The sequence below is a fragment of the Tupaia chinensis genome, unplaced genomic scaffold (genome assembly GCF_000334495.1).
Source record: "Tupaia chinensis unplaced genomic scaffold, TupChi_1.0 Scaffold142716_1, whole genome shotgun sequence".
NCBI classification, from domain to species: domain Eukaryota; kingdom Metazoa; phylum Chordata; class Mammalia; order Scandentia; family Tupaiidae; genus Tupaia; species Tupaia belangeri.
In genome coordinates this window covers 2,049,651-2,061,891 of record NW_006202562.1, presented here as the reverse complement: position 1 = coordinate 2,061,891, position 12,241 = coordinate 2,049,651, and the positions used below count along the sequence as shown (strand labels likewise).

The window sequence follows — 12,241 nt, the reverse complement described above, 5'->3', positions numbered from 1 at the left end:
CCCCATCCTGTCCCTCGACCAGCCTGGCAGGGTCTCAGCGAGCCGTGTCTCTGATAGCAGCTCAGAGGCGCTGCGTGTTTGTAACCCCAAAGACAAGTTCCTTCAGCTTCTAGGTGCCCCTTGTGAAGGCTCTCAGAGCCCACCGGCTTGTCTGTGTATTGACAGGTGCTAGGCTCAGGAGTAGCGGGTGTGGCAGAAAGACTCGTACACTCAGGCTGAAGTGACGGCACAACACCAGTGTGGGCTTAGTGCTGACTGGGCATCACTACGGAGGCCGCAGGTACACTGAGAATCACAGCGCTATAAGACCCATGGCGATGGGATACACACACTCAGAAATGCTTCTCGGGGTCGTCTGCAGATGGGTAGATGTGGCTAGCAGGCCAACAGGAGTGGCAGGGGGCTGCTCACTGTTCACCCCACAGGGCATGAGCTAGCGTGGCAGGTGCTGGCTGACTCCTTCTACGTGGTGTTTCCAGCACCCACCGCTGCCTGTTGGTGGTCCCCAGCTCCTGCTCCAGGTAGCATCCACAGCCTCCCCTCCCCGAGGGCTTTTCTGTCCCAAAGTCCCTAAACCTGCCTGTTAGGTGCCTTGTCCTGCCCTAAGACCATGGAGTCATACAAGGCCCTTGGTAGAAACAGTCATGAAAGTGTATTCTCTCCCAGCTGGGTCAGTCTGAAGCCCAGAGACTCGGGAAGTCAGTGGACATAGAAGAAGGACTGGGGGGACTCGCACGCTGCCAGGGGCGCCCGTCACTTGAGCAGCATCAGAGGCCTGGGCTTACCTCACAAAGGGGCTACAGGTGTGACCACCTGGCTGAGGAGGGCAGAAGGGCCCTGGAGCGCAGGCCCCCCCTGGAGCCCTGACCAGGCACAGGGGTGAACTGAGTGTGCCGGAGACCAGGCTGGGGCAGGGGCTGGTTGGCTCAGGTCCTCATAGGAGGGAGATACCACCAGGGGCCAAGGCAGGCAGGCAACCCAGGCCAAGCACCCGGGAGTGTGGCAAAGGACTTGGCTCTGAGGTGGGTCCATGGTGTCGCTGTGTCCTGTGGGCTGGGGTGGCCTCCACACACACCCTGGGGATGTCATCCATGGGTCAGGGAACAGAACGGTTCACAGAGCAAAGCCCACCTCTGCCAGGTCAGTGTAGAACACTGGGGGAGAAGCAGGCAAGTGCGAGGTTGCTGGGAAAGCCGTAATTTTTCTTTTTCTATGCAAAAATGCACCATGACTTTTCTGAGGACCCAATAGACGGGGCAGGTGGGCAGGCCGAGGCCACAGGGGAGTGGGGATGGGGAGTGGAGGTGGAGACCGTGCTACGGGATCCTGGGTCTTCTGCCTCTCCTGCTGCGTCAGCCTTCCTGATTTCAAAGTTACTCGGGCCACCACGGAGGCTTGAGCACAGGGCCCAGGGATGGAAGGTGCCGGTACTCACACTTGTTTCTACGACAGACATGGGCGTCTGCCTGGGCACAGCTGGCCACGCTGGTCAGCCTGGCCTCTCCTGGGGAGAGGATACGAGGGGCCAGGACGTGGCTGCGACAGGGTGGCTGAATGTGGACCTCATGAACGTCCCGCTCTTGCCTCTCTTCGAAATGGAGTGCCCGAACATCAGGTGGCTCTGTGCCCAGTGTAGATGCCCTGTGTCCTTCACCCAGCTTTGTGACCGTATCAGTCCCACCTCTGTCTCCGGAGCTCTCCCTCCTCGCCCTCTATTAAAACATCACACACATTTGCCAACGCCTTACGAGCTGCATCTTGATCTGTCCTCTGTGTAGAATCGGACAGTCTCAAAAAGCCACTGTGCATTCCAAGAAAGGACTACGTATGCACGTCTGTGAGGCTGAGGTAGGTGGACAGGTGGGGTGGGGCGGGCAGGGAGTTCAAACACGGGGGCCGCCATGGAGTAGTGGAGGCCTTTACTTGACCTCTAGGAGTTTTATTTTCCTACTGTACACAGGGGTAACTCATGATATGCCCCTCAGGGGGATGGAAATGATCCAGTGAGAGAAAACATGTGAAATGCTGGGCCAGCAGGTGGCGTGGTGGTTGGGGAGCTGGACTCCCCTATGGCTGACCACAGTTCGAGTCCTGGACCTGATGGTTTTCTTTCTCCCTCTTCTGCTCTCTCCCTCTCTCTCTCTAGTGAGTATACGTGCCCTCTAGCAAATTAAAAATTAACGAATTAAATTAATAAAATAAATAATTCTTCAAAAACATGTGAAGTGCTTATCATAGCACTTCACTTGGAAGACTCAACAGTACTCAATAAATAGATGCTTGTGTTCTTGTGAATGAGCTGACGAGAAAGATGCGTGTAGGTGGGCCCAATAATTGCCTTTGTCCCTCAGATCCCATGGGGGCTCTTCAAGGAGCCACATTAACACAGGCAGATGCCCAAGGAAAGCGTGCACACCATAGGGGCTGCCATCTTCCCAAGAGTGTGAAGTCCGAGGAGGTGGCCACGGCAAGGTGCTCTTATACTTCTTAGAGAAAGAGCAGAAACGACAGGACAAAGCGATCTCGGGACCAGGGTGTCAACTCCAGGGAGGTCAGTGAGACGGGGTGGGGTGTATGAAGCTGGTGGAAGATGAGGGTTATTTTAGGAGTTTGCTCATGATAACCTCAGTTCCCGGTCTCTGGTGAGAAAGGCTGCTTTTCTTGCCCTCGTACGGGGGGCATCCCTCCTAGAGCAGTCTTCATGGCTTGCTGTGAGTAGGAAAAGACCAGTCAAATGGCCTTTTCTACGGCCACAGTTCCTCAGGTGACCTCAGCTGGAAGTAACTAGTACACTAATTTTGCTTGTTCGGAGATTGTTCATCCTGAACCTCACCAGCGGAGCCGGAGGGCAGGATTAAGGCCTGTTGGAAGTCTTAGATGAGGGTGCTCACGCACGCACCTGGAGAGGTTTGGGGAGGAAGGGGCTCTCAAGAGCACACCCCCTGCCTCTGCCCCCATGCCGCCTCTGTGCACCGACCTGGCACAGGCAGGTGTCTTCAGTGGACACAGACAGTCCTTGAAGACGAGGATGTGGGCTCTCGTCAGGGCAGGGAAAGGGAAGTGTGTGGCGGTATGAACCTTCCAGAAAGGAAAGCACCATCTGTGAAAATGGGCTGATGTGTAACTGCAGAGCGCTCATTTGGCTTCTTTTGGGGGACAGAGAGAACAGCTATTCAAGGGGGTCATTCCACACTCCGGTTTAACGCACAGGGCACTCCTGACAAGGGTGTGGGCTTCCACAGCAAGCGAAAGCTCCCACTCTCCGTGGGCGGCACCTGGGTGTCCCATAACTCAGCTCCACTCTGCCCCAGGTCCCCGGAGAAGGGCTCAGTCATGCAAGACTGTCCCCAACTTCAGGTACCACTCGTGAGTGGGAGGGGCCCAGGTCATCCTCACTTCCAACTTGAGGTTGCCCCCGCCCTCCCCATCAGGTTGGGTGGCTTCCTACCATGGCTCACAGCACCCAGGGCAGCACTTTATCACTGTCACCAGTTTCAGTGGACAAAGTGAGCACCAGTCAAAGAGGAACCGTGGGCAGGAAGCGGGTGCGTGAGCTACTGCCCACCCAGCGTGCACCGCTTCCCACACCTCCACGTGCCCGCCCACCCACGAGCTCTCGGCCATAGTAGGTTTCTATTTTTCCTTTTGTTTCTTCTTCATTTTTTTTTTTTTTTTTTTTAACCACAGGGCACATGTGCTCTCAAGAAAGAAACAAAGATGATGGAGAGTGAGAAATCATTCCCCAAGGAGGATGGACGTGCTCCAATTCCTCCATTTTCCTCTCGAGATTTTGGGCATGCGCACACGCTCTGCGTGCTTTTAAAGTCCACAGGTCTGGGACTCCAACTGCAGCTGGCCACGTGGGAGTCCAGTGCCTTAGCCAGCATGATACCCGCTGGCCCCACAGTGGGGTCTTAGAGTGAGCACCTAGTCATTGGTGATGACCTCAGCCTCCATCTCTTCTCCCTTCCTCCTTTCCCCTGGAAAGTTCCAGCTCTAATCCCAAAGTTGGTTCCTCTGGAGCAAATCCCTCAAATCCTCAGGGCTCACCAATCGCCTCATTAACATAAACTCAGGTGTGGTTGAAGGGGGCTTGTTAGGAATTACGGAAGGTGCTCCTTACATTCCTATCACTCAAGAAATCTCCAGGGTTTTCTGCATTCCGTATTAGAAGCAGGGATGAAGACCAAATATTCCTTCTTTTAAAGTTTCTTTCTTTCTTCTAAGAGAGAGAAAGGGAGAGGGAGACGAAGAGGAAGAGACACCCTAAACAGGGTCCTCACTCAGTGACCCACCCCCGTGTCTGCCGGGATCTCAGGGCGGGCTGCCCAGGGTGCATAGGGAGACGGCAGGAACAAACCCAGCACTTCCTACGTGGGCTGGCACTGTCACCGCAAGGCCATGGTGGCTGGCCCTTCTCGTTTCTGCATGCCACCGGGTCACTGCGAGTTAACAGGTCTCTTTTTTTTTTTTTTGAGAGGTTTTTGCTATAGGGCGCGTGCGCTCGCCAGACAGACAGAGAGAGACAGAGAGACAGAAAGCGAGAAATCACCCCCCAGGGTGGTTGGCCACACCACAATCCCTTCTCCTCCATTCTCCTCTCGGGATCTTGGGCATGCACGCACACGCCCCCAGCATGAGTTTTAAGCCACCGGGTCCAGGACACGAACTGCGGTCGACTACATGGGAGTCCAGGGACATAGCCATTATGCTAACTGCTAGTCCCAACAGGTCTCTTCCTTTTAACCTGCAGCAGTTCTGAAGAGCTGGGGTTCAGGGCTGTGTGCATGTGAAGAGGCCACGTGGCCAGCCCAGTCCACGGGCCAGCCCCTGCCCTGAAGGACAGAAGGAGCCCGAGCGCCCCCTCGCCTGAGGTGCCATGGCCAGACTCTGCCAGGCCCTGGTGCTCCTGGTGGCCACCGCAGCCCTCCTGTCCCAGAGAGTCCAAGCCTGGGGCTCGCCGAAGGTGGTGAGGGCATTCCAGGACATCCCAAAGAGCTACGTGTACGTGGAGCAGGCGCTCTGGTTCGCCATGAAGGAGTACAACAAGGCCAGCAGGGACAAGTACAACTTCAGGGTGGTGGAGGTGCTGAAGACCCAGGAGCAGGTGGGTGCCTCGGCTCCTTGCTCGCGTGCCCATCCTCGGTCAGGGCCTGTGCACTGCCTGGGCCCTTGCCCCTGGGAAGGGGAGATGGCCGAGAGTCCTGCTAGCCGAAATTATTGTTATTTTAGAGCTATTTTGCTATAGGGCATGTGAACTCACCAGAGAGATAGAGACAGAGATACAGAAAGCAAAAAATCACCCTCCAGGGGCGATGGCCACACTGCCATCCCTTCTGCATTCTCCTCTCAGGATCTTGGGCACGCATGCACATGCAACTGGCTGAATTTTAAGCCAGCGGATCTGGGACCTGAACTGTAGTTGACTATATGGGAGTCCAGCAACATAACCATTACACCATCTGCTGGCCCCTCATCCTTTACTGTATTGAGATGAAGATGAAACAAATATTTCTTTAAATAACTTAAGATCGGCTATAGTCATATCAGAAAGTAGAGGCGAAGGCCCAGAAGGCAGCTACAAGAGGCCACTGGTCGGGCAATTTGAGCCTCATTAACAGAAGTAATAACAGGGATTTATTATACCACAGTGAGCAGACCAAAAGCAGCGAGTCCAGCTGGTGCTGGGAAAGGAATGCGGCCAGTTAGTAAAGTTTATTTATTTTGTTGGCAGAAATAACCAAGGCGCTGTAGAAAATATAATAATGAAAACTATTTATTCTAAACATGCCACTGAGTGGACAGGCCCCCCAAAACACTAAAGCTTTTACTGGAGTGTTCAGTTGCAGCAGTTCTTTTTATTTAGCTCTGAGAGTAGATGACGCAGACCAAGATGCAAATCAACATAAGGAATCCCTGCATGGGCCTGGTCCAAAAAACTAGGACATCTGGAAGCAGGGGCCTGCAGACTGTAGGTAGGTTCCGAAATTCAAGGATTAGTATATTGGTTAAAATCAGAAATCTTTATTTCCAAAAGACCTGGAGTCAGTGAAGGAATGCCTGTGTTTTACTTAACAGGGACAAGAAAGCTTTACTGAGTGTCATAAAGTGCTACGCTGGGGCTAGGAGCGGGGACGTCCCAGAATCCTGGGCCAGGGCCACTTGCGAGAGCAAGATTTGTAGACTGGACTCCCCCAGCCTCTTTAGAAAGTATCTTTGACCAGGAGAAGTAGTCAGAATTTCATCCTCAATTTCTTTTTCTGCTTTTGAGATATTTTTGCTGTAGAGTATGTGCACTTGCCAGAAAGACAGAGACAGAAAGCAAGAAATAGGGGGGATGGCCACAGAGCAATCCCTTCTCCTCCATTCTCGTCTTGGGATCTTTGGCACGCACATGTGCCCAGCGTGCGTTTTAAATTGCTTGGTTAGGAACTCAAGCTGCGGTCGACTACATGGGAGTCCAACAACATAACCATTACGCCAGCTGCTGGTCCTCGTTCTCAATTTCTTCCATGAGAAAGAAAGAAAAAGAGACAGAGAGACAAAGAGACAGACACCCCCCAACAGGGACTTGACACGGCTAGCTACCTTCAGTCTCAGCCGTCCCAGATCATGGACATGCACGTATGTGCTTGGCATGCTCAGGGGTGTCCTAGGATGCGAACCCAAGACTTTTCCCATGATCCACTTGTGTTACCACTATGGCACCATTTGGCCCAGGGAAAGTGTCTTTATAGAAAAATGCCAGCTCACAGATGCAAAAAAATATGGTGTAGGTAGAAAAATCCACTGTTGTAACCACCATGGCAATAACTGACCAGGGCCTTGACTGGTTTCTGTGACCACGGGAGGACAATGGTAGGGACTGTCAGCCTGAAAGGGAGGCTGAGGCACAGGCCTTAGGATGATTTGCTCTGGTGATGCAGATCCTAGTGCATACCCAAGAGGTGACTGTGAGGGCTGCGATGTGACAGAGAGAAGGGCAAGAGAAGGGACGCCATGCACCTGTTGTCAAGAATTCACAGTGGCCCTTAGTAGTTAAGGGAGCTGGATCCCACAGGGTGGACCACATAGTTCGTATCTGGCTCCAGCAGATTGAAAAACACATCTGGTGCATACGTGTGCATGTCCACAATTCTCACAGGATGGGGTGGTGGGGGGAGTGGATTGCAGCATGACCACACCTCACTGGGGGTGCTTTCTCTGTCTCTGTTTCCCTCTCTCTGGTGAGTACATGCACCCTCTGGTAATAAAGAAAGAAAAGAAGAAAACGACCACAGATTATGAGATGATTTCAGTCCAAAGTGCACAGACCTGGTCTAGGTCTAGAGTCCAGTGGTTAGGGCAGAAACCCTGTGGCCTACGGAGCTTAGAGGGTTTACTGTCTGGCCTTTTAAGATGTTGAGCTATTCCTTTTCTTCTTCCTCCTCTTCTCCTTTTAAATACTTGACATGTTAAAGGCTGTTATTTAGTTGTGAAGGTGTGCAATGTGCTACCCCTATACGTGTATACATTGTGAAGCACATACCTCAGGCGAGCTACTCTACTGAACATATTCACCCCTCACGTGTGTGTGTGTGTGGAGTGTGCGCATGTTGGGAACCCTTGAGGTCTACTCTTGCAGTGAGTTTCACGTACTCAGCACACAATGAACAAATGCAGCCCACAGAGTCCCCGTGCTGGCCTGTCCTGAGTGCTGAGGGCCTGCTCTGCTGTGCAGGTGAAGTGGTGCGAAGGAGCACCCCAGCCCTGAGTACAGGGCGATTACAGGACGTTCGCTCTGGGCCAGCTCCAGGTATTTCTCACAGGCGCACTCCCTTGGGTCTCACAACTTGCCAAGTAGAAACCACTTTCTTGCACTTTACAGAAGAGGTAACTAAAGCACAGAAAGGCTTAGTAACTTGCCTAGAGTCACACAGCTAGTAAGTAAAGGGTCAAGATTTAAGCCCACTCTGTGGTGCTCTTAGTCTGCACAAGCTTTCAAGTGATGCAGGATGGGTCTGGCTGGTGGTGACAAATGCAGCCAGCAGGGAAGGGAGGGGGTGTGGCAGGTCAGGAGTCAGGGGGACCCATCAGTGAGGGACTCCTATCAGCCTCCAATTTTCTGGTAATAGGAGGTCAAAACGGGGCTGATGGTTGGCTGGTAGCTGAAGGTGTGAGGTCGAACCATTGTTCTTTTTTTATTTTTATATCATTACTATTTTATTTTTTAAAACATTCGATTGCTATACATCATTTGGCTTGTAAAGAGAATTTACCCAACATGAAATACGCCTCAGAGCAGTCCAGTTGAGAATACTATTCATGTTATCATCAACAGGCAATAAACCATTTGTGTGTCCCCCAAATGTCTTTCCTTTCTATTTTTTCTCCCTGTTTTCCTTCCCTGTACTCTTCCCTTCTCCCATACCCCCTCCAGACTGTCTCCAGTGTCCATAATAATTTTCAATGCTTTTTATGTCCTCCAGTCTTTTAATCTCTCTACCAAGAGTGCGGACAATCGGTATATGTTAAGTGGAAACACTCAGTATCTCTCTTTCATAGCCTGGCTTGCTTCACTCAGCCATAAATCTTCCATATTCAATCACTTTCTATCGAATACCAGGGTCTTGTTTTATTTATGGCTGAATAGGATTCCATAGAGTATATGTGCCACACTTTATCAATCTATTCATCTGTTCGTGGACATTTGGGTTGGTTCCATGTCTCAGCAATCATGACTAATACCACAATAAACATTGATGTGCAAACACTTTTTCAGCCGAGCATTCTTCTATCCTTTGGGTAGATACCCAGGAGTGGAACTGCTGGATCAAATGGTAGTTCTATTTGTAGGTCTTGGAGCAGCCTCTGTATTGTTTTCCACAGAGGCTGGACCATTTACATTCCCACCAACAGTGTAGGGGAGTTCCCCTTTCACCACAACCCCACCAACAACTACCATTTTTTGTATTTTTAACCTTTGCCATTTGGGCAGGGGTTAGGTGGTATCTCATTATTTTAATATGCATCTCTCTTATGAGGGATGCTGAGCATTTCCTCATATGCTTCTTGGCTGTTCAGATGTCTCCCTTAGAGAGCATTTTGTTCAGCTCATTTCCCCATCTTTTAATTGAGTTAATCATTTTTCCCCCCAGGTAAGCCACTTAAATTCTCTGTGTATTTTGGTTATCAGTCTCTTATCTGAGGCATAGTTTACAAAATATTCTCCCATTCTGAGGGTTGTCAATTCACACTACTTACTGTGTCCTTGGCAGAGCATAAACTTCTTAATTTGATGTAATCCTACTTGCCTGTTTTGGGGATTATTGTCTGTGCTTTGGGAGTCTTATTTGAGAAATCTTTGCTTACCCCGATGTCTCCCAGAATTTCCCCATTGTTTTCCACCAGTAGTTTTAGAGTTTGAGGTCTTAGGTTCAGATCTATGATCCATTTCAAGTTGATTTTTGTTAATGGTGAAAGATGGGGATCCAGTTTTATCTTTCTGCAGGTGGATACCCAGTTTATCCAGCACCATTTGCTAAAGAAGTTTTCTTTTCCCACTAGATTGACTGGTATCCTTTGTCAAAAATCAGTTGGCTATATGTTTTGGGGTTGATTTCTGGGGTTTCTATTCTATTTCATTGGTCCAACTATCTGTTTTCATGCCAATACCATGCTATTTTGATTATCACAGCTTTATAGTATATTTTGGGGTCAGTGAGTGAGATGCCACCTACTCCGTTCTTCTTGCACAGGATTGCTTTGGCAATACTAGGTCTTTTATGATTCCAGACAAGTTCTATGATCATCTTTTCTATGTCTGTGAAGAATATCTCTGGTAATTTGATTGGAATTGCATTAAATAGGCAGATTAATTGGGGAAGAATTGCCATTTTGATTATATTGATTCTTCCAATCCAGGAACATGAAATGTCCTTTCACTTTTTTGGTGTCATTTTCAATATCTTTTTTAGGATTTTCATAGTTTTCTTTGTAAAGATTTTTGACTTCCTTAGTTAGATTTATCCCTAAGTATATTATACATTTTGTGGCTATGATAAAAAGGATTCCTTTCTTGGGAACCAGCAGTTAGCGTAATGGCTATGTGCGGGGCCAACCCCCCTAAAAAAAAAAAAAAAAAAAAACCCCCCCAAAAAAAAAAAAAAAAGGATTCTTTTCTTCAGCTCTACCTCAAATTGTTTGTATATAGAAATGCTATGGATTTTTGGATGTCACTTTTGTATCCTGCCACTTTATTCATTTATTACTTCAAGAAGTTTTTTCATAGAAACCTTTGGGTCTTCTAAACATACCATGATGTCATCTGCACATAAAGATATTTTCAACTCTTCTTTGCCTATTTGAACGCCTTTTATATTGTTCTCTTTTCTGATTGCATTGGCTAAGATATCCAGTACTTTATTGAAAAGGAGTGGCAAGTGGGCAGCTTTGCCTAGTACCAGTTTTTAGTAGAAAAGGTTTCAGCTTTTACCCATTCAATATAATGTTAGCTATAGGTTTTTTTCATATATGGCTTTTATAGTGTTAAGAAGTGACCTTTCTATGCTAATCTTGCTAAGAGTCTTAATCGTAAAGGAATGTTATATTTTATTGAATGCGTTCTCTGCATTGATTGAAATGATCATGTGGTTTTTATCTTTCTTTCTGTTAATATGGCATATTACGTTTATGATCTTGTGTGTGTGTTGAACCACCCTTGCATTCCTGGAATAAAGCCTTCCTGCTCGTGATGCATAGCTGGCCCAGGCCCAGTTGGGGTGCCTACTGGCAGAGCATAGGTTTGAGCAACAGTGCATCTATATTCATCAGAGATATTGGTCTGTAGTTTTCCTTTTTTGTCATGTCTTTATCTGTTTTGGGAATGAGGACGATGGAGGCTTTATAAAATGAATTTGGGAGGTTTCCTTCCTTTTGGATCTTTAGAAATAATTTTAGTAGAATGGAGGTTACCTCTTCTTTAAAAGTTTTGTAGAATTCAGAAGTGAAGTCACTGGGACCTGAGTTTTTCTTTGTTGGGAGGTTATTTATTACTGATTCAATCTCATGGCTTGTTATGGGTCTATTAAGGCTTCTATGTCCTCCTGATTCAATCTGGATAGATGATAGGCAACCAGGAATTTGTCCATTTCCTCGTTGGTTGGCATATAGTCGCTCAAAGTATCCTCTAATGATGTTTTGTATTTCTATTGTGTCTGTTGTAATATTGCCTGTTTCATTCCATCTTTGATTTATCTGGTTTCTTTCTTTCTTTATTCTTAATCACTCTAGTTAATAGTGTGTCAATATTGTTAATCTTTTCAAAAAAAAAAACCCTAGCTTTTGCTTTCGTTTATTTTCTGTAGAGTTCGTTTATTTTGTTTCATTTATTTCTGCTTGAATATTATTTCTTTTCTGGCATTTTTTTTTTGTTGTTGTTGTTACTTTTCCAATTTCCTGAGGTATGACATTAAATTGTCTATTTGCTACTTTTCCATCTTTTTCTTATGCACACTAATTGCTATGAATTTCTCTTTTATGACTGCTTTTGCGGTATCCCATAGATTATGGAAACTCATATACTCATTATCATTTGTTTCCACAAATCTTTTGATTTCAGACTTAATTTCATCGGTAGTTGAAAAGTCATTCAGAAGTAGGTTGTTTAGTTTCCATGTGTTTGTGTATTTTCAAAGATTTTTTCCTGAAATTAACTTCAAGTTTAATTCCATCATGATCAGAGAAGATGCTGGACATAGTTTTATGCCTTTGCATCTGTAAAGGCTTGATTTGTGCCCTGCCATGTGGTTAATCTTCTAAAAGATTCCATGTGGGAGTGAGAAACATATATACTTTGTGGTCTTAGGGTAGAAACTTCTATAGCTCTCTGTCAAGTCTAGTAAATTTATAGTATCATTTAGGTCCTGTATCTCTCTGCCTCTTTTTTTGTCTAGAAGATCTACCTAAAGGAGATAATGGAGTGTTGATATCCCCAACAATTATAGTGTTGCACCCTACCTCTCCTTTTAGCTCCAAAAGTCTTTCCTTCACATATTTAGGTGCTCCTGAGATCGGCGTTATAGATATTTATAAGCGTTATGTCTTTTTGATGAATTAGCCATTTTACTATTATATAATGCCTTCTTCGTCTCTTTTTTTTTTTTTTGAGAGGTTTTCGCTATAGGGCGCGTGAGGTTGCCAGACAGACAGAGAGAGACATAGAGACAGAAAGCGAGAAATCACCCCCCAGAGGGGATGGTCA

The 12,241-nt window shown here is 47.5% G+C and overlaps 1 protein-coding gene across 1 annotated transcript in view; it reads left to right on the top strand.

Annotated features, from left to right (window-relative positions):
* The first annotated feature begins 808 nt into the window (after positions 1-808).
* LOC102483336 (cystatin-13) overlaps positions 809-12,241 on the top strand; it is a 28,065-nt gene continuing 16,632 nt past the window's right edge. Inside the window, exons 1-3 of the mRNA XM_006163609.2 lie at positions 809-1,022; positions 1,779-1,848; positions 4,754-5,107. Coding sequence (XP_006163671.1) covers positions 4,880-5,107 — 228 coding nt within the window. The 5' untranslated portion in view covers positions 809-1,022; positions 1,779-1,848; positions 4,754-4,879. The remainder of the gene's footprint in view (positions 1,023-1,778; positions 1,849-4,753; positions 5,108-12,241) is intronic.